This window comes from Eptesicus fuscus, chromosome 17, assembly GCF_027574615.1.
Source record: "Eptesicus fuscus isolate TK198812 chromosome 17, DD_ASM_mEF_20220401, whole genome shotgun sequence".
Taxonomy (NCBI): Eukaryota; Metazoa; Chordata; class Mammalia; order Chiroptera; family Vespertilionidae; genus Eptesicus; species Eptesicus fuscus.
The window spans coordinates 15,218,505-15,241,050 of record NC_072489.1 but is presented as its reverse complement, the minus strand read 5'-3'; the positions used below and the strand labels follow the sequence as shown (position 1 = coordinate 15,241,050).

The window sequence follows — 22,546 nt, the reverse complement described above, 5'->3', positions numbered from 1 at the left end:
ATAGAGTATCAGCCTGTGGACTGAAGGGCTCTGGGTTTGATTCTGGTCAAGGACATGTACTTCAGTTGCAGGCTCAATCCCTGGCCCTGATTGGGGCCTATGTGGGAGGCAACCAACTGATGTCTCTCTCTCTCTCTCTCTCTCTCTCTCTCTCTCTCTCTCTCTCTCTCTCTCTTTCTCTCTCTCTCTCTGTCTCCCACCCTCCCTTCCATTCTCTCTAAAAATCAATGGAAAGATATCCTCAGGTGAGGATTAACAACAACAAAAAAAGAATTATCCCAAGATTTTTGACTTGAGCATCTGGAAGGATGGAATTGCCCTTTACAGAAATGGGAAGACTGTAGAAGGAGCTGACTTGGAGAAAAGATTTAGGGTCTGATATTAGACATGTCAAGTTTGAGCTATCTTTTATACCAAATCAAGTAAGAGATGGAAAGATGAGTTAGAATCCAGAGAGATCTAGGCTGATTCGGGAGAGTTACCAGCATAGGTAAAGCTATGATGCTTAGATAAGGTCTCCTAGGGAGTGAGAGGGAAAATAAAATTGAAAACTGAGCCAAAGAACATTACTATAACATTTAGAGGTAAGAGAAGTAACTGGCAAAGAAGATTGAGAATGTCAGGGAAAAGAGAGAGTTATGTATCCTGGAAGCCAAGTTAAAAAAAAAAAAAATTTGAGAAGGCAGGAATAATTAATAATTAGCCATGTTAAGTGCTGCTGAGGGGCCAAGTAGGATGAGGGTAATTGACAGTTGGATTTAGCAACATGTTGGTCATCAGTTACCTTGACAAAAGTTAAAAGGGCAAAAGCCTGGTTTTAATGGATTCAAGAGAGAATGTGAGACTTACTGGAATTTATGTAAAAGTATGTCTTCACAAATATGAAACAACATATGCACAAAGTTATTCATTGTGACATTATTTGTAATAATTACATATATTGGAAATAATCTAAATGCTTATCCATGAAAAACTAGTTGAAGGGTACATCTACAGAATAGAGTACTGTTTAATCATAAAAAAGAATGAGGCGCCTGGCCAGTGTAGCTCAGTGGTTGAGCATCGACCTAAGAACCTGGAGGTCACAGTTTGATTCCTAGTCAGGGCACATGCCCAGGTTTCAGGTTCAATCCCTGGTGGGGACATGCAGAAGGCAGCTGATCAATGATTCTCTCTCATCATTGATCTCTCTCTCTCTCTCTTTCTCTCTTCCCCCTCCCCTTCATCTCTGAAATCAATAACAATATATTTTAAATATATCTGTATATATATTAATTAATTAAAAATAAGGATGATTTCTGTGAACTAATATAAAAGATTTACAGGAAAAACTCAGTAGCAGTAAGCACCATGAGCATTCAGATCATGGTTTCTAACTACCAATTCCTCCTAAATGGAACCCCAGACCAAGATTCCTTAGAGAAATGGCCAATTTTATGTCTGGGGCAAGGAAAGTGAAAATGAGCCTGAAGCAGATCTTGTGTCATAAAGCAAGGAACTGCACAAAACCACTGGAAACATGTCAAAAGAACATAAGAGCTGAACATAAGAGTGAAGGGGCTCCTACTGATCAAATTAGGACAGTTGGAACATCAAAAAGAATAGTGATGGTAATGAATTATAATATCCAGGAGTGTGGAAAAGTAGGTTTATAGTTGTAATATAACAATTAATAAATAATATAAGAATAAACTTTTGTCTACTCACAACTGTAAACTTACTTTTGCCAACCCCTATATTGAGTAAGAAAAAGAATCTATGAATCTATAGTGATAAATAAAACAAGCAAAAAATGGTGGGGTGCGAGGGAAAGTTCTTAAAGAATAATACCAGCAAATAAATGTGGATGGCCTATTTTGCAACCTCCATTTATCCAGGCAAGTGGATGCTAAAATTAGTGGATGCTAAAATCCATTAAGTAAAATGCCATTGGGGAGCAGGATAGTGACATGATCTGAAAGTATCATCTCACATATTATTTAACTAGTAGCCCTGCACACGAGTCCGTGCACCAGTAGCTCTCTGCAGGTCCTGGCCGCTCCACACCCGCGGCCCAGAGGCCCATCCACAACCGGCAGAACGCTTGCCTCATCGCCATGGCGACGAAGCAAGAATTCCGCCAGGCCGCTCACACTTCCCACTCTCGACGGCCATCGCCCCCCGGGACTGGGGGACTCCAGCAGGGCTGAGAGGACTGGGTGCCGCCATTTTGTGGCTATGGGTGCTGCCATCTTTATGATGGAGTGATGGTTAATTTGCATATTACCCTTTTATTATATAGGATTACAATAGTAATAAGATACCAAAGGTATATATTAATTAATTAAAAATAAGGATGATTTTGAAAACTGAGCCAAAGAACATTACTATAACATTTAGAGGTAAGAGAAGTAACTGGCAAAGAAGATTGAGAATGTCAGGGAAGAGAGAGAGTTATGTATCCTGGAAGCCAAGTTAAAAAAAAAAATTAACAACAACAACAGTGTACAATAGGTATAATCCCTAATTATAAAGGTATCTTATTACTATTGTAATCCTATATAATAAAAGGGTAATATGCAAATTAAGATCTTGGCATGTGTGATTTTAACCAAGTGACCAAAGGTATCTTCACAGTGGGACAAACTGATATTATATGCATTGGATATGATGTTCACAAATCACTTATGTAACAATTTCACCCAAAAATATGTATCCTAAATCTAATCCTGAGAAAATTGGACAAATCCAGAACATGTAACATTCTATAAGACAACTAGTTGACTTAGACTCTCCAAAAATGTCAGTGTTGTGGCAGACTAAAGCCAGGCAGTGGGAATTGTAAGGGAAATTGAAGAGACACAACCAAGAGCAATGCATGAACTTTTTAATTAGATCCTATGTCAAGAAAAAAAAAAATACTGCTGTAAAGGGCATTTTGGGTTAATTAGGAAAACTTGAATATGAACTTCATATTAAATGATGTAGTATAGTACTAAATCAGTGTTACAGTTTCGTGCGTGTAGTGTATTGGTCTATGAAAAGGATATCCTTGATTTTAGGAGATGCATGTTAAAGTATTTAGGGGAGAAGTGTCATAATGTCTGCAACTTACTTTGGGGGGAGTTCAGTCTCCTCCAAAAGAGTGTATTTATATAGGTATTTATAGAAAGAGTGAATAGAGCAAATATAGAAAAATGTTAATTATTATAAACAATTGATAGATTTAAGTGAAAAATATAAACTATTCTTTCAACTTCTCTTTTGGTATGATCAGAATTTTTCAAAGTAAAAAAAATTGGAGCAAATAAATGTTAAGAGAGAAAGAGAATGGGAAGGAAGAAATTGGAAACAATCGAGTCTTGTAAGTTTTCTTTTAAGGGTAGCAGAGAAATTAAGCTGTAGTTTGGGGGAAAGAGGAAAGGATATGGAATCACCAGGGCTTGTTTTGGATGGACTATATTACAGGAATGACCCAATTTCAGTGTAGGGGATGATGTTGGAGGAAAGAGAGGGTACTATTTTTGGAGTCATGTCCTTGAAAAGGGATGGGATCCAGTGAATAGGAGAGGCTGGTGGTAGGCACATGGACTGTTCATCCATAATAGAGGGGAACGTAGAAAAGAATGAAACAGAGGAAGAAGATTGCTGTTTATTCTCCTAATGTTCCATTATTTGATTGTTTTTATTTTCTCTGCAAACAGAGAGTTAAAATGGAGAGAAGGTTGTTGGTTTGAGGAGAAAGGATGATGTGTAAAATAGTTATCTAGGAGAGTGAATAGATTTGTGTGATATAATAGCCGCACTAAGGGCCAGCTTTAGTTAGTAGTTGTGTTGGCATTGTGTGTTTTACCACTGATACAGGCATGGAATAGGTGGAGAACTGGATTTAAGCAGGGTTGAAATTTTGTTAGGCAGTACAATGAAGGAAAAAAGGCAAGGGAGTGATTATAATGACTGTCCATGGACTCAGGTGGGTAAGGAGGGATGTGAGGATGTGAAGTAGATAAAGGACAGTGAAAATGTTATAAGATCAATGGACTTTAGATCTCAGAGTTATTGAAGTTGTAGTCTGAAAGAATAAGCTGGAAAGATAAGAGGTTTTGGTTAGTATAGGATTCTTGAAGTTAAGATTATAAAGAATAATCTTGGTAATTACAAGATCCATGTTATAATCCTGGGTGTGGGTCTCTGAAGTAGAGTAAAAGACAAGGTCATAGGAGGAGAAGTTAAAAAAGAAGTGAGTGAGAAGAATACAAATTATAACAGGTGTAGTTTTGGAGAGAATGACGGAAATGATATAATGGATGCTGTGGTCTATAGATGACTATAACAAGGCATAATGGGAGAAAAGAGAGAAAATAGTCTGGAAGAGTAATGAAGACTTTAAAGTGTACAATTCAGTAATTTTTAGTATATGTACAAAGTTGTGCACCTTTCACCACTAATTCCAAAACATTGTCTTTGGCCCCAAAAGAAACTCATATCTATTATCAATCTTACTCCATTTCTTTCTCTCTCCAGACCCTGGCAACCACTTTCTGTTTCCATAGATTTGCCCGTTCTGAACATTTCATATAAATAGAATCATGTATGTGGCCTTTTTTGTGTGTTTTTGGCTTTTCATTTAATATAATGGTGTTGTTGTTTTTTAATGTTTTCTTAATATTTTTATTGATTTCAGAGAGGAAGGGAGAGGTAGAGAGAGATAGAAACATCAATGATGAGAGACGCATTGATCGGCTGCTTCCTGCATGCCCCACAATGAGGATCGAGCCCACAACCTGGGCACGTGCCCTGACTGGAAAGTGAACTGTGACCTTCTGGTTCATAGGTCAATGCTCAAGCACTGAGCTAGGCAATGGTGTGTTTTTAAGATTCATCCACATAATAGTATGTGTCGGTATTTTATTTCTTTTTATTACAGAATAATATTTCATTGTATGGATATACTACAACATGTTTATCCATTCATCAGTTGATGAATGTTTGAGTTATGTATCTAATCTTTGCCTACTATTAATGCTGCTATAAACATTAGTGTACAAACTTTTGTATGAACATATTTTCAAGTCACATTGGGGATTTGAAACCAAATTTTGCCTAACTCTCTAGTGTCATCCACTACAAAGCTCCATGCTCTTAAGTATCTAAACTTTATTCATAGGAGAATGGTAGCAGGTGCTGTCCGTGTTCTTCCTATATCCTCCGATCTGGTTTCCATTTTCTTGCTCACTGGTATTCCCAACATCCAGCAAATGTGTCTTTGTTGGAGAGCTGCTCTTGGACTGCTGGAGCGCACTTTGCCTGCTTTAAAAGAGAGCCAAAAGTGCTTGGAAATGTACATCTCTCCAACAGCAGCCCTTAACCAATGACTGGGGAGGTAGGGTATAAATATTTCATTTGTCTTTGGCCTGATTGGGACAACTTTTCGGTTGGACCTACACTGTCTCCCAAATGCCCTACAAGACTGAGCCAAAGTTATGTTTGCCTGAGTTCTGCCTGGGATTGTGCTTGATGTCTCATATTTGCCTTGCTTCCTTGCCTTCCTGATCTCATTTCCCTACTGCTATGGTTTTCCCTTGGGAACACTCCTAATCACTTTCACACAGATCTTTGTTTCAGAATCTGCTTCTGAAGCTTATTTGACACAATTCCAAGAGCTTCAGCACAACATAAACAAAATTAGAAGGAGATAGGAATGCTTCTAGCGGCAGGCCCACTTACAACAATGAGAAGGACCAGCTGATAACCATAACAGCAAGGGAGGACACAGAAGCACTATAAAAAGAAAACATAAATAATGGAAAAAACAAATCAATCTGGGGTTTAACTGCCCTTTATTTCTCAGTAGTCCTTGAAATCATTATTGTGTTCTATTGTGTTCAAGGTAATAATCAGTGTTCACAGTGATGACTCTGTATTACCAAAGAAAATTAAATGCTATCCAGGAAAAAGGCATATCCTATCTAATAAAAGAGTAATAAGCAAATTGACCATACCCCTGCGACACCCACAAGCCACGCCCACCATCCAATCAGGAACGAGTATGCAAATTAACCCAACCAAGATGGCTGTGGCCATGGAGCGAGCAGGAGGCTTGGGTTTCCCCGGTAATGGAGGAAGCCAAGCTTTCCGCACACCCTGGCCTGCCTAGGCCTCCACTCAAGGCTACAAAGTTTCAATTATAGAAGATAAATAAATTCCAACAAAAACGGTGGTAGCCACGGAGCAAGCAGGAGGCTTGACTCTGCTCCAGGCTACAAAGTTTCAATTATAGAAGATAAATAAATCCCAGATACCAGGGCCTCCGCTTGGGTCGCTAGGGGGCATGGCCGGCCTGCAAACCACCACAGGCCCCTCACCCAGGCCACCCCACGCCCCAAGGGAACCCCCACCCTGATCCGGGACACCCTTCAGGGCAAACCAGCTGGCCCCCACCTGTGCACCAGGCCTCTATCCTATCTAATAAAAGAGTAATATGCAAATTGACCATCACTCCAACACACAAGATTGCTGCCCCCATGTGGTCAAAGATGGCTGCCCCCATGTGGACACAAGATGGCCACCACAAGATGGCCAGCAGGGGAGGGCAGTTGGGAGGGACCAGGCCTGCAAGGGAGGGCAGTTGTGGGCGATCAGGCCAGCAGGGGAGGGCAGTTGGAAGGGACCAGGCCTGCAAGGGAGGGCAGTTGTGGGCGATCAAGCCTGCAGGGGAGGGCAGTTAGGGGTGACCAGGCCGGCAGAGGAGGGAAGTTGGGGGCGGCCGGGCCTGCAGGGAAGGGAAGTTGGGGGGGGACCCAGGCCTGCAGGGGAGAGCAGTTGGGGGGGACCAGGCCTGCGGGGGAGGGCAGTTAGGGGTGACCAGGCCTGCAGGGGGGGCAGTTGGGGGGGACCAGGCCTGCAGGGGAGGGCAGTTAGGGGTGACCAGGCCTGCAGGGGAGGGTAGTTAGGGGCAAACAGGCTGGCAGGGGAGCAGTTAGGCATCAATCAGGCTGGCAGGGGTGTGGTTAGGGGGTGATCAGGCTGGCAGGCAGAAGTGGTTAGGGGCAATCAGGAAGGCAAGCAGGCGAGCAGTTGGGAGCAAGCAGTCCTGGATTGTGAGAGGGATGTCTGACTGCCCATTTAGGCCCGAACCCACTGGGATCAGGCCTAAACGGGCAGTCAGACATCCCTCAAGGGGTCCCAGATTGGAGAGGGTGCAGGCTTGGCTGAGGGGACCCCCCAGCCCCATGCACGAATTTTGTGCACTGGGCCTCTAGTACAGGTATAATGCATTTTAGAAAGCTTTGTATTATAAGTATAAGCTACTGAATACATATTTGACAATTTTCTCACAACACTCCACTAAAATTATAGTAAAAAGGGAAAGAGGTTTCTTTAATCCCATGAAGGCAAAAATAGTGATAATAATGAAAAATTGGAAAGTGAAAAGTTAAGTGCCTGTTGTGAGATTGGGACTAGCAGTGCCCAAAAGATGAATTTATTTGTACTATAGAGCTCTAGGAAAACTCAAAATAGGAGGCACCAAGCATATCTCAAGACCAGATATCAATAGGAGCTAAATATGGGAGATTTCGTTAAAATAAATTTAAGAATTTTTTAGACCTGCTCTACTACAATAGAAGACAGGTAGTGTATTCTCCAGAGTAGTTGAATGTGAGGGACTCTGGACTTGGAGACACCAGGCCCACATGAGAACAAAGGTGCATATTTTTCAGTATGTTTTCAAGAGAGTTAACTGTAAATCTATGTAATGATCACTGAGACTTCTAACTTCCTTAAGTAGCCAGACTTATTTCCCATCTCCGCTCCCACCCAGTCCCAGTCCTCCAAGCAGGAGAACAGTCCTCTCCTTGGAAAACCTACGCGAGAGAAAAGAACTGTAGATACGGTGGTAGGAAGATACCCCTATCTCATTTACCAGACCTCTGCTCAATTACTCTACAGTGAAATCTACAGCTTGACAAGCTCTGTCCATGCACACAGAGCGTCAGGTTTTTGTTGTTGTTTTTTAGTACTTCACTATCAAATGTAAATGGTCAGTCAAGAATCACCAATTATTTGAGGAAAACAGACCAATGCAAACAGAAAAAGCAAACTGGGAACGCAAATAGGGAACAGAAGAACACTTCAAAACAATCATGTTCTCACAGATAAGAGTTGTCGCATTCTATGAGATAGTAACAGTAGCCTATAAAAAAAAGGAAAATTCAGATAAAAAGTTTGTGGAAAATAAAAAATGGAAGTAGCCCTAGCTGGTTTGGCTCCGTGCTTAGAGCATTGGCTCACACACCCAAGGGTCATGAGTTCTATTCTGGTCAAGGGCACATACCTCCGTTGCAGGCTCTATCCCTGGCCCCATCGGGGCATGTGCAGGAGGCAACCAGTTGATGTGTCCCTCGCTCATTGATGTTTTTCTTTCTCTGACTCTCTCCCTCCTCCTCCTCCTCTCTCTTAAAAAAAAAAAAAATCAATGGAAAAAGTATCCTTGGGTGAGGATCAACCAAAAAATAAAAATAAAAAAGAAGAAAAAAAAGTAGAAATTTAAAACCTAGCAAGATAATTGGAACATAGATTTGCTGAAATTGCCCAGCATATAGAACAGAGATGAAAAGTAGCAGAGCCCTGGCTAGTGTTGTTTAGTGGTTAGAGTGTTAGCCCACGCACCGAAGGTCTTGGGTTTGATTCCCGAAGGGCACATACCTGTGTTGCAGGTTCAATCCCCAGCCCTGGTCAGGGCACGTGCAAGAGGCAACCAATTGATGTATCTCACATTGATGTTTCTTTCTCTCTCCCCCACTCCCTTCCACTCTCTAAAAAAAAAATCAATGGGGAAAAAAATGTCCTCAGGTAATGATTAACACAAAAAAAATTTTTTTAGTAGAGGAAAAAAAGTAAGATCAATCCAGGTGGCCCCACAGTGAACAAGTAGGATTTCTTATATAAAAAAAAAAAAAAGTGAAGGGGGAGATATAATACAAGGAAATTTCCCAGAGCCAAAGGACATGACTTTCTAGATTAAAAGTGCCCACTGAGCACCCAATATAAGAAATGAAAAATTTCAAAATACTGAATATAGCAAGAAGATCCTAAAAAGCTTCTTAAGAGACAAAACAGGTCACATGCAAAGATTGGAAATCCAAATAGCATCAAACTTCTTAGCAACAGTAGAAACTAGAAGACAATGGAGCAATGCCTTTAACATTCTGAGGGAAAATAATATCTAACCTAGAATTCTTGGTCCAGGCAAACTACCAATTAGATATAAGTCTAGACCCAAGGATATTTTTAAATTTGCAAGCCTCAATATATTTACTCTCCAACCCCACACCTACTAGAATTGCTAAAATGAAAAAAAAAATTGATTAAAAAAAAGGCCTAGTGAGAATTCAAAGCAACTGATACTGTCATACGTTGCTGGTAGAAATGCAAAATGATGCAACTGCTTTGAAAACAGTCTGATAGTTTCTTAAGAAGTTAAACATACACTTAACAGTTTCACTCCTAGGTATTTACCCAAGAGACTGATGGAAATGTCCTATACCTTTATTGTAGTGGTGGTTATACGACTGAATATTTGTCAAAACTCATTGAACTGTAGAGCTGAAAAGGGCAAGTTTTTTAGTTTGTAAGTTAAACCTCAAATAAATCTAACATTAAAAGAAGTTTATCCTCTAGCCCCTCTTTCTCAACTGGAGGATACACACCATCAAAGCTAAGTAAACTGGGGAGGAAGAGGACATGGGATCTACGAAACAGAGAATCCATCTTAGGAAAGAGGCATTCCCAAGATGAAGGTTAAGTTTTATTCCAACCAAAGCTATGCAGGAGAACTAGAAAATGGCAATCATTCTAGAATGGAACAAGAAGGTTAAGAGCTCTAGGAGAGATCCCCTGCACGCTCCCTACTGGGGATTGAGCCTGTAACCCGGGCATGTGCCCCTGCCTGGTAATCGAACCTGGGACCCTCCAGTCCGCAGGCCAGCACTCTATCCGCTGAGCCAAACCAGCTAGGGCAGGGTTGTTACTTCTTAACAGGGAAACATGCCTGGGAATCACAGACAAAAAAGAGATTCTGGTAAGTGGGGTACTTTATGAAATAATTTTCCCATCCAGGTTCTCCAAATATCATCTCCTGAAAGAGATAAAAGTTATACTAATAGAAAGCAATTTTAAGGTCATTATTAGAAGAGTATCTTATTGAAAAGAGTGGTGTCATTTATGTGCATATACTTCAGCCCAAAATTAATTTTTTCTGTTCTAGCGTTCCTAGAATCCCATGGGCCTTTGCTATGACAGAAGTATGTGGCATGATTCTGTGCTATATTTGGATCCTGGTTCTTCTTCTTCACAAACACAGGTACTTCACTTCATTAAAACACCAAAAGTGTTCTGTCTGTCTTGTGTAAAAATCACCAAACCTGTTTCTCCCTTTGCAGTTTCCTTATTAATTTCCTTCTCTAGTCATTGTGACATTATAGTTATTGGCATAGGAAAATGTTGTGGTTTTGATCAACAAAAGAGTCCGCCAGAGGCAATACCTACATATTTAGTAATATTCTGAGTGTATTTTATAGGGAAAGAACAGAAATAGTGATGTTCAGACACGGGCCAACCATTGACAATCTAGCCGTTATCTTTCTTTGGAAACATAAACAATGTCACTTTCTGTAGAAGGATAGAAACTCCTCTAAGGCGTTTGAGTGGAAGAAATGGTTCTCTGTTTGGAGGAGGCCTATGGAAAAAGAGATTGTTTTGCACATACCGTGCATGCCTAGTCAGTGTGGTTTACTTTAGATGGCAGAGGAGATTGCTGAATAGGGAAAGTGCTTCTTTGGCACTTTCACCAAGAAATATAAAGTGAAAAAAAATTTTTCTCGTTAGAAAAGGAAGAGAAGGGTAAAGGGAGACCCCTATCATACCTTAGAAGGGGAAATTACTTGGTTTAAGTAAAAAATAAGGCATAGTGAAGAAAAAAATTAAAGAACCAGGAAGTTGTGGATCTCCTATCCATTGTCTTTGGACACTGAAGAGGAATAGCAACACTTTCTTGAATGTCTGCTCCTTCTCACCGGGGAGTGCTCCTAAGCAGCAATTATTTCAGTGCTTTGAAGGTGAAAAGACAGGTTGATGATTGCTAATTATGTGACACTTTTAGGCCATATTGTGCCTCATTTTCTCCTGGTTTGTAGCAATATTGCTTAAAACCAGAGGTGGTTTAAAAACATATGTATCCCTACTGCTCTCTGGTTTAGCTTTGTCTTCTAAGACACTGTAGATTTTAATTTTATCAACTCTTCAAAACAAGAGAGAGTTTTCTTTCTAAGAAACCTTTGTAGACTTAACAAAGCATAGCAATGGACAGTTAAATGCAAATTTTGATGTTTCAAAATCAAAGAAAATGTTTCTCAAAGGTGGATTTTGTGCCACTTTCACTAGAATCACCTGAGCTCTTGGTAAAATGCAGAATCCTGGGCTCCATCCCAGGTGTACACACTGAAGTTTAAAACATACTCAACCTTGTGTTCAGTGCTTTTTTTTTAGGATGGGAGTACCATTTGTACAGCATAGTCCCTGAATTTAAGTATCTTATACTCTGATTTGGTTTTAAGACATTTAAAAAAGTAATATAACAGTAGAAGTGGTGTCACAATGCACTTTAAATTTTTTGTTAGAGATATATGTAAAACTTAGTATTTAAAAAATACAGTATTTTTTTTCAAATATGTCTTTATTGATTTCAGAGAAGAATGGGAGAGGGAGAGAGAGATAGAAATATCAATGATGAGAGAGAATCATTTATTGGCTGCCTCCTGCACACCCCACACAGGGGACCGAACTCGCAACCCAGGCATGTGCCCCTACTGGGAATTGAACCGTGATCTCCTGGTTCATAGGTCAATGCTCAACCACTGAGTCAGCCGATAGCTAAGTTTAAGTTAGGGAAGATAACGTTTAGTAGATAGCTACTATCATTAACAAATTTACAATGCTATTAATGAGCAAAGAATTTCCCTAGAACCACATATTCAACTTTACCTCTCATTAAGTAAATAATTTATGAGCAATATATGAGTAATAGGACTAACACCAAGCTAAGAGTCAGGCTAGATACTAGTTTTTTCTTTTATATAACTCTTTTGCTTTCTCTTAGTCATATTTTCTTATCAATAAAATGATGCTCTTAGGTCTACACTGTCCAACATGGCAGGTGGTAGCCACGTGTGACCATTTAAGTTAAAATTAGTGAAAATGAAATAAAATTAATATTCAGTTCCTCAGTTGTACTAATTACATTTCAGATGTTAAACAGTGCAGTTGTATAACATTATCATCATTGCAGAAAGTTCTACTGGACAATGATAGTCTCTAAGATCTCTGTCCTCTCCCAAGAGTCTAGCGGTATTCCTGCTTACTTTCCCTTTAAATGAACATTTGATGTCTGGGTTATTTTGGTTTGTTTTCTTCTGATCTTTCTCCCTTTTTGGTCGCTCTGTCCACAGGTCAATACTTCTGCGAAGGCTCTGTAGTCTGATGGGCACTGTATTCTTGCTTCGCTGCTTTACCATGTTTGTGACCTCCCTCTCCGTGCCAGGACAGCACCTGCAGTGTACTGGAAAGGTAGCCTGCTACCTTCTTTATCATTCTTTCTCCTCCTCTTGTTGGCGGGTTGATGGCACCATTTATACAGTAGGGCTAAGGCTTTGCTTTTACTATTAAAATGTGCTTTTTAGTATTTCCAGTATCTGTAATAAACCTCTAGAAATGATTTGGTAAAAATTTTAAGCCAGAATCTGCCTCTCTGTCACTTCTATCCATCGATCTATAGAAAGTTTCTTTGGATTAATCATGTTCCCTTCCCCACTATCCTCAGCATCTTTAGTTCTTCATATTACATGACGATCCCTTCACTGTTCTTATCTCTCCTTTTTTAAAAGTTGCAGTTTGATTATATTCCATTTAAAATAGTACCCACTGCTATAAACTTTACTCTTTCTGGGATATACTAAATAATGGCTGATTTTTTGTTTTTGTTTTATACTTCGTAGCTTTTTTGGTAAACTGTAGACATCTTTTCTGCTTAAATTGAGAGAGAGGAGATTATGCAGCTGGGAACAAAAAACCTGGGTAATGAATAGCTTTAAAAAATAAAAATATCCTGAAAAGCACCTGTACTTTATATACAAAATTGGCTGTTGTGACTCATTAAATTTGGCCAAAAGAATTTATTACCCTAAGCCTCCATGCTTTAGTTGTGTTCCAAAATATTCAAATGAATATATTAACACCTTTTTTATTTTCATGTTTGTAAAGTGTAAAACCAAATTAAATGTGACTTCTTCTGCTACAATATAAATAGCTGAAATGCTGACAAGGGAAGATTAGGCAGCCAAAGGCGATCAAGAGCTAAAAGTAAAGCCCTGAGCTGAAGGGTGGCAAACTTTCTCCAGGTATTAGGAGACTGGCCAGTAAGAAAGGTGGAAGGGTTGTATGACAGTTAGGAGTCAGTGTAAAGGAAATGTCTCATTTTTAAGGTAAAAGCTGTTGTTGTCCCAGAAAGGGAGAGTAATATTTTCTAATTACAGAGTGACATAAGTTTATTATAAAAATTCAAATTTTAGTCCTTGCCAGGTAGCTCAGTTGGTTAGAGCGTCATCCCAATACACCAAGGTTGCGAGTTCCATCTGCAGTCAGGATATGTACAAGAATCAACCAATGAATGCATAAATAAGTGGAAGAACAAACCTGTGTTTTTCTCTCTCCCTTCCTCTCTAAAATCAATAAAATTTAAAAAATAATAAAATGCTTTATTTTAAAAATTCAAATTTTATAGAAATGTACAAGTTAAAAAGTAAAAGTGCACAATTCCTCTCACCCTACACCATAAATGATGCTATTAACCATCATGGGTAGTCACATAGGCTATTTTTAAGCATGCTTATACATTCAAATAAGTTTATCTGGATAGATACTTTTTAAAAAACAAAAGATAGGATTATATTACAGGCATAGTTTTTTTACCTTATGTTTTATTTAATATTATGTTTACTATTTTTCTGAAGAAATACTAATAGCCATACTTCATCTTTTCAATAGCTGCAGAGTATTCCATTGCATGATTTACCAGTCTCCCAAGTGGTGCACATTTAGGTGGTTTCCAAATCTATGCTTTATAATCAGTGCTGTCATACATATACGTTTATGCTTTTTCACTATTTAATCACCTCCTTAAGACAAGTTTTTGAAAGTGGAATTATAAAATCAAAGAACACACACATTAAAAATTGTAATGTATTGTTCAAATGTCTGCTAGAAAAAACAAGTTTTCACTATTACCAACAATGTATGCATGTCAGTTTTCCCACCACTGTGTGCCAGCACCATTTGTTGTTAATCTTTTGAGTCACTGCCATTCTGATTAATGAAAGATGATATCTGAAACTTTTGTGGTCTTGTTTTATATTGAAATCTTTAATCTATTGAACTTATTTCTGTACATGTAATGAAGTAGGGGTAGAATACTTTCCTCAAATAGTATGCTAATGATTAAAAGAGATCTAAAGGAAACTTATTATACTGAAAAGATAATTTCCTGTAGCCAAAAGGATTTAATTATGCATCAGCCACTAAATATATGTGCATTGGACTGCAACATCCTATATAATAAAAATGTAGTATGCAAATTGTCCCCTGGACTGGAGTTCTTCCAGGAGTTTGACCAGGGGGCAGCTACAGCAGGCAGCCAGGGGAAGGGAGGGAGCAGCAGCCGGCACCTGCTAGGGACCCTACCAGTGCACGAATTTTGTGCACTGGGCCTCTAGTATGCTATAAAAATAAATTAGACCCCATCCCTCTACAGTATTAGACAGCTCTTTTACTGTCTATAATTACTGTTTTTCATGATCAGTTAGTTATATATGGAGCTTTCTATTCAAATTGTGTCCTAAATGCTGTTAATTGCTTGGAATTATAAGATAACCTACTTATTGACCTATATTATTTGCAACAGTCATTAAAAATAGAAAGTTAAGGTGATATTAACTAGCAATCAAATCCTTTACAGTGAACTCTTTAGGGCATTTTCATTATAATAAATTAATTGCTTAAAATCTCATTCTCAAAAGTAAGAGGTTTGGGGACAGAACCAAGAAGATGCCTGTTTTTAAATTAATCAATGGAATTCTTAAAGCAAATTTTTACACCTTGTCTCATCAAATCATCTTACTCATTCTATTGTGATGTTACAACTTAATTTTTCTGATATTTCAGATTGGAAAGGATAGGGAGACTTGAGTAATTGAGCAATAATTCTTTCCTTCCTTCCTTCCTTCCTTCCTTCCTTCCTTCCTTCCTTCCTTCCTTCCTTCCCTTCTTTCCTTCTTTCTTTTCTTTTTTAATTTTTGACAGGCATTACTTGTTTTCTATCCATGGCTGAGACTTTTTCCGAGTCCTTCACTGCCTGATTTTTAAAATATATTTTATTGATTTTTTACAGAGAGGAAGAGAGAGGGATAGAGAGTTAGAAACATCAATGAGAGAGAAACATCAATCAGCTGCCTCCTGCACACCCCCTCCTGGGGATGTGCCTGCAACCAAGGTACATGCCCATGACCAGAATCGAACCTGGGATCCTTGAGTCCACAGGCTGACGCTCTATCCACTGTGCCAAACTGGTTAGGGCTGCCTGATTTTTTACTTTCATGAGAGTAACGTCTCTAACCCTATTCTCATTAGAAGTCATGGAAGAACCAAATTTGTACTTTAGTATCTTCTCTTTTATTTTCTCTATTAATAAATTCTTCTTCCTCTCTTGCCCTCAACTAAGGCAGGGAAAGCTGGGTAGTGTATAATCAGCAGATGAGCTTTGTAATGAAATTGTGATTTCTATTGAAGATGTTTTGTTACCAAACCAGGGGGTCAGACCACTCACTCTACATGCAGCAAAGCCAAACACTGAACACTAAGTTTTGCAGTGGAGAAATTGAAGCCATTTATTGCCATGGTGCCAAAGCAGGAGAATGGGAAGCTATTCCCGAAACTCCCCGATGGCTTTTGAGCAAGAGTTTTTAAAGGCAAAGATTGAAGGTTGGGAGTTAGGGTCTGAGGATGAAGCACATCGGTTAGCTCTTGTGCAAGATTTTGTGGTTTTCCTTAGTCTGATTAATTCAGTTCCTGACATCTTATTTGGTGCCTTTGTCACTGTGATTGGGTGATCTATCTGGTTAAGGAACCAAGATTCTGCAAAATATCTGGTAAAATTGCATGTCAGTGACATCTTTAGAGCAAAAGCAGAAACTAAACATCTCATGACCTTTGTTGTTTAAGCTATCATTATTTTGTGCTTAATTAGCAACATTTTTCCATTATCTCAGGCAAAATGTACTTTTAAACATTTTTTCCTGGAACTTGCTTTTCAGGCAGGCCTTCAGGCCATGACTAACATACTTTATAATCTTTGACTATAAGTGATAACGTATTTTCTTAATCTTTGACTAAAAGCTATGTGACAACCAAAGAGAGAGGGAATAGCTATCCAAGAAACCTTTTACACTTTCTTAATGTTTTTTTACAGAATTTAGTCACATAGCCTAACCTAGCTGCAAGGGAGGCTAGAAAATGTAATGTTTCGTTCGGTTGAGTTCATTGCCACTTCAAATACATTTGAGATTTTGTTACCAGTGAAGAAGGGGAGAATGGATATTGATTGGTAGCCATTGTCTTTGTCACAGCCTATTTCTTATTGGCAAGGACAGCCAAATAAATACTACTTTATTATTGGATTAAAAATTTAAGAATAACTTTTGTATTGTGATCACCTTTTTTCTTATAAAGAAACTCCTAGTAGAAAAGTTTAAATTATATTGATTTTATTTATTTAATTACCAAAATATTTCTGAGTACTGCCAAGCTTTGACCACCCATTCTTGATATCTGGAGTTCATTAGACTTGGAGTCTTCTGGTTGCTTTTGCTTAGATCTTATTTCTAAGTCATTCAGCATTTGAATTTCTTTTTTTTTTTAATTTATTGATTTTAGAAAGAGAGAGGAATAAAGAGAGACATTGATTTATTGTCCACATATTAGGCATTCATTGGTTGATTCTTGTATGTGCCCTGACTGGAGATCAAACCTGCAACCTTGGTGTATCAGAACCACGCTCTAACCAACTGAGTTACCCAGCCAGGCAGCATTTGAATTTCAATGGGAATGGATGTTCAGATCTCTTACCTCCTTAAGCATTTGAAGCACTAATTCATAGTTTTCTTTATAGATATATGGCAGTGTATGGGAGAAACTACACCGGGCCTTTGCCATTTGGAGTGGCTTTGGTATGACCCTAACCGGTGTTCACACTTGTGGAGATTACATGTTCAGTGGCCACACAGTCGTCCTAACTATGCTGAACTTCTTTGTCACTGAGTGTAAGTATCTGGTTATGCATATTAGATGACTAACTGCAGAGGAGGCAGTGGGGAGGGTGTCAAGTTCTATGAAGAATGGGAGACTGTCCTAAGAAACATGTCTAAGAAGCATTGGAAGGAATGTGGTTTTAAAATGATCTTTCTGTCCTTTTCCCAGATACACCAAGAAGCTGGAATTTCTTGCACACTTTGTCCTGGGTTCTCAACCTCTTTGGAATCTTCTTCATTTTGGCTGCCCATGAACACTATTCCATTGATGTGTTTATTGCCTTTTATATCACAACAAGACTCTTTTTGTACTACCATACTCTAGCTAATACCAGAGCATATCAGCAGAGTAGGAGAGCAAGAATTTGGTTTCCCATGTTTTCTTTTTTTGAGTGTAATGTTAATGGTACAGTACCTAATGAATATTGTTGGCCGTTTTCAAAGCCAGCAATAATGAAAAGACTAATTGGATGAAGACTATCTATGTTATGGGTTTGTGATTAAATATACAGTAGTTCTTGAAAGTGAGTAACTTTGCTTTCTCCCCCTAGGTTGTTCCTGGATGCCTTGCTTTTTTTTGCTTTTATGTTGACAAAGTAAAGTTTCCTGTTCTGAGCAAGGCTGTGATTATAAAAAGCATGAAGGAACAATTAAGAGTCTTTACATATCTGTTTGAATGGAAAGCTTAAGTAGATGTTTTTTGCCTTTTCTCTTTAGGCAGAAGTAATGTGATTGAAGTCAAAGTGTTGCCCTTACCTGTTGAGTATTTGCATTTTGAACTTAAGCAAATCAACTTAAGCAATTTGCTGGTTGAAAGATTTTATTTTTTTAAGTTCAAGTTGGATTCTAGTCAAGAAATAATATTTTTTGAAGTTTCTTATTATTTTCCAAGGAAAATCCCCTACCAAATGAACAGTACTTGTTCTCTGAATTAATTTCTGTGTCTTTTTAAAAATGCAACTCTGGAAAGTAATCGGTTTTACTGACATAATTTTTGCCTTTAAGGAAAGTATATTGAACATACCGGGATGCCTGAAACAAGAAGAGAAAGGGGCCATACATGAGATGACAGAATACAGTATAATACAGGCATTTTTCACCAAAGATGCTATGAAAGATGCAGTTCCTGTTTTGTTCTGAGGGTTCAGTATGACCATAAACGCATGAGGAAAAATAGCTGCATCCATAAAAATGGAATTGGCTGAATTTTAGTGATGCAGGTACCTGGAATAACTTTGTGTTATAGCAGTTAGTAAGATGGCAGTCCAGTTTTATGCTTTTTAATGATGTTATTTAATGAGCAAAACAGTGGATTGTTTACCAGACATTAGATAAAGTTCTTATGTCCTTGAGTATGGAGATATGCATGCAAAAAATATTTTTTCTCTTTCTGAAAAGAAATTTATAACAGGTTGTGAGCATAGTATAACTTTTTGGGCTTTGAAATTTCTCATTCTTGGCCACAGACATATTTGGATATGAAAGGTTTTATTGTTTTTTTTATATTTTAAATACAATTGTGTATATACATTCTTTCTATTTAGTCTTAATTTGGCAATTAGGAAGAGATATAACTTAGTTGCTATTTACAACACTAGAAATTTAGTACCTTATATAATTTGACCTCAAATAACATCTGTCACTTCACTTTTAATGATTTTATAGAGTAGTTATGACAGTAGGATGGTTGTGAGATTGGAATTTGAACCCCAACTGATGAGCTTAGCCACTTAGAATATTAATTGTGTAGTTTTTACATTCCATTTTAAAACAAGGAGTTAGAAAAGGTGCTGGCATATTGAGGTCTAAAATTAGGCTACTTAGCAGGAGCCTGGTTCTTATTGGTTGAAATGTTTTATTTTTGCACTTTGAGTTATATTCCCACCTTGTATAAGCTACAGAGGATCCTAAATGGATTGTATAAGCTACAGAGGATCCTAAATGGATTGGGCGGGAAAGGAATATTAAGTGAACAAGTTTTAGCCAGTGCTGCATGATCCCAGTTTGAGTCTGCTCTGAACATTATTTTTTATTCTCACTTGAGAAATGGCACAAGGCAATTTATTTTATTATGCTTTTAAATCCCATACAAGAGAGTCTTATAATATCTTAAACTGTTGATTCTATTACATGCTAGGGACAAAAATGCCAATACTTCATCTAAGGAAATTGCATAATTATGAAGGGTGAAGGATGCGTCCTTTTCCAGTCAGGGGAATTTGACCCTTCATGTCAAAAGATGTAGTGTCATTTTTTCTTTAGCTTTGGAGGGACTGATGTTGGCTTTGGAAAAAATCTGTGGCAACCTTAAGTCAAGAATGTTAAGCAGCTACTTAATGGTAAATTTTCTACCATCAGTCTTATTTCCTTCATAGGGATTCTATTCTAGAACAAAATAGAAAGAATAAATTGCAACTAATTTGCAGAGCTCTAGACATTGAGAGTGCCTAACAGCAGACGGCAGTAAGGATTGTAAAATAACTTTAGACCTTGTGTTTATCAAATCTGTTTTGAGGAAAAGGTAAGCTAGACTTATAATTTATTTCTATAATTATTACAAGGCAATGTTTACATAAATCAGTCATCTCCAGTTCTCTTTCTTGGAAAACTTTGAGACAAAATTCTTTTCCGTGTTGTTTTCCTCTTAATATGAAACCTATATTTTTGTCACTTTTGTTTGTCGAAAAATTTCCAGATTTTTGTCTTTTTTTTTTTTTCTCTTGGTAAAATCTAAACTATAGTTGAGGTGGTATTTACATTTACATGTTAGTTGTGAATGTGGCTAGGTAGAGAAGCTACAAGCTTTAGATCTACATATTTTTTGACCTTGTACTAGGTTCTTCAGTTTTAGACTAGTGAGAGGTTTACATCATTAAACACTTGAGACCTCAGTGTAGAAGGAACCAAGAAAGTTTTGGTTTGGGGTGCAAACTGGAGGTATATGCAAAGTCTTTGATGCATTTTCTATGTTCCTGGGACAGCATGATCTACCTTTCTTTTTTTAAAAGTCTATACTGGGCAGTGTTACTGAAAAGGTAATTGAAGTTCATAGGGAGTAGGATATTTTGAAGAAGGCAAGTTTACTGTTATCACCAAATAATTTGGGAGGAACCTTTGTTGCTATGCTGCAGAACTCTCAATATGCCTATCCTCTCCATAGTTCTCTGTGGCCAGAATTGCTAGGGTAAGAAAAACACTTTCATATGCTGGGCCGGTTTATTAGTAGTACCCTTTTAAACCAGAAAGCATTGAGTTTAGCCTTAGAACCAGTCAGGTGATAAATGTGAACTGCTCACATGAAAGAAGCCATTGACTAAGAGCCCTGTTGGTAGTGTAACTAACACGGCAAGTGGCATTCTTCTCTACCCTGTACCTGTCTGGTTGTTGTTAGAATTCCAAAATCCTGTAATTTGTAAATGGAGAGCAGAGGAGCCAAATGCTTTAATAGCTGATAGGAAACAGTCTGTTTTAGGAACATCTGTTTGGAAAGTGTTTATGTATTCAAAGTCATATTCATAACACTAACCTGCGTCGACTGGATTCAGCAAAAGGCAGTTTCATCATTAGTTGCAGAGTAAACTTTTTTTTAAGGATTCTAATTCCAACATGCTTGGGGAAATTAACTATATTCTTGTTTTAAACACTCTGATCTAATAAATTTAATTCTTTGATAGTCTTTTTGTAGACTTAAGTTATCCCTTGCCAAAGGTAATTGTAGTAATAGTTCTTTAAGGTATTCAGGCATTTGAGACATGAAAGCTCTCTTTTAGAACACTTCAATAGCGTTCTGAAACAGTGTTTGTTTCATTTAGATAGCTGCAAGGCTAACAAGGAATGCCAGTTTTAATGCCATCTTTCCTTGGCAGTTAAGACAGCTTGCAGTTGTACACAGGTTAGCCCAGATTTCCCCTGTACTTCTATAGAGGAGAATTGTTGGTAACATCAAGGTCAGGCTGCTACAGGTGACCAATGAAAAAGGAAAGAGGTTGAGATTCTTTTCCCCCTCTCTGTCTTTCAGACTTTGAATGGCTGACATTACTATGGAAATTGGTTTTGGTCCCCTTCTTGCCTACCCCTCACCCCCAGCAAATGCCGCTAATTTCAAGTAACTAAAACATGGCCGTTACTTTGCATCAAGTTCAATATCAGTGAAATTTATAAGCCATAATTCAGCTACCAAAAAAGTTGATTGTTAGAGTATGTTCCACCCTAAATTAACCAAAGGACTTTTTTATTCCGTGTACTCCATGTTTAAGCATATGGAGAGAGAAGGAGGACTCTGTTAATTTCATTGTTATTTCAGGTCTGTTTCAAGCTGAACTACTGAGTTGTCTGAACATAACCAAGCAATGTTATCAGTAATGTCATTTTAAAAATGCTTAATTTTAATAATTTTTTATTCAGAGAATCTATGGATTGTTAGGACAATTAAAGTATTTCTAATGTGAAAAAAAGGAAGTAGAAACTGGTACATAATGGGGGGAACAAAATTAGCTTGAATTGAAGTTAGCATGTTTTGTTTCAAGAATTCTACCTAAATGTCACCCTATCCACAGAGAAACTAGTATTACTTGAAGATGTGAAAGTTCCTGTGGTAGCCATACCTTGAAGCACAGTATTGTATATAAGTAAATATCTTGATTCTAAATTAAATCCAGATATAACTAATATATATTATTTTATATCTTTGTTCTATTAAAAAGTTTTAAAACACTAAAAATAAAACATTTGAAAGTTGGATTACAGTCTCTTATTTGTCTTTGCACTGTTAATGCAGCTGGCCTATATTTTTATACAATGAATTTTTATTTTTGCAAATGATTGGGCCCTGCAACTTTAAATCCTAATGTATCTAGTCCCTGGCATTTTCTAATTCTTAGTTGTTCATTAGATAAGCTGTTTTCCCTTTCCCCTTTCTTTTCTGTACACTAGGAAAGAAAAGTGATCATCCTAAGGGTATTAGAAAAATTGTAGATTAAGTTGAGAGGGAGGGAAGGGAAGCAAATACTACTTATTCCTGGACACATTAAAGTTTTTGGTTTTGTATTTGATTTAAATGAGATTGTATAGGAGGACACCATCATCCCCTCAGGTCAGCATTAGAAAGACAAGGGGAAAAGTTGTTAGGGATAGCCCCGTGCCCAGAATCATGG

General features: G+C 37.9%; 1 protein-coding gene across 3 annotated transcripts in view; it reads left to right on the top strand.

Annotated features, from left to right (window-relative positions):
• Window positions 1-22,133, top strand: part of SAMD8 (sterile alpha motif domain containing 8) — a 63,682-nt gene extending 41,549 nt beyond the window's left edge. For all 3 annotated transcript variants that reach the window (XM_008145344.3, XM_054728758.1, XM_028151247.2), the window contains 4 exons: window positions 10,247-10,342; window positions 12,486-12,603; window positions 17,255-17,405; window positions 17,563-22,133. In XM_008145344.3, the coding sequence (XP_008143566.2) occupies window positions 10,247-10,342; window positions 12,486-12,603; window positions 17,255-17,405; window positions 17,563-17,867 (670 nt within the window). In that variant the 3' untranslated portion in view covers window positions 17,868-22,133. The remainder of the gene's footprint in view (window positions 1-10,246; window positions 10,343-12,485; window positions 12,604-17,254; window positions 17,406-17,562) is intronic.
• The last annotated feature ends 413 nt before the right edge of the window (window positions 22,134-22,546 follow it).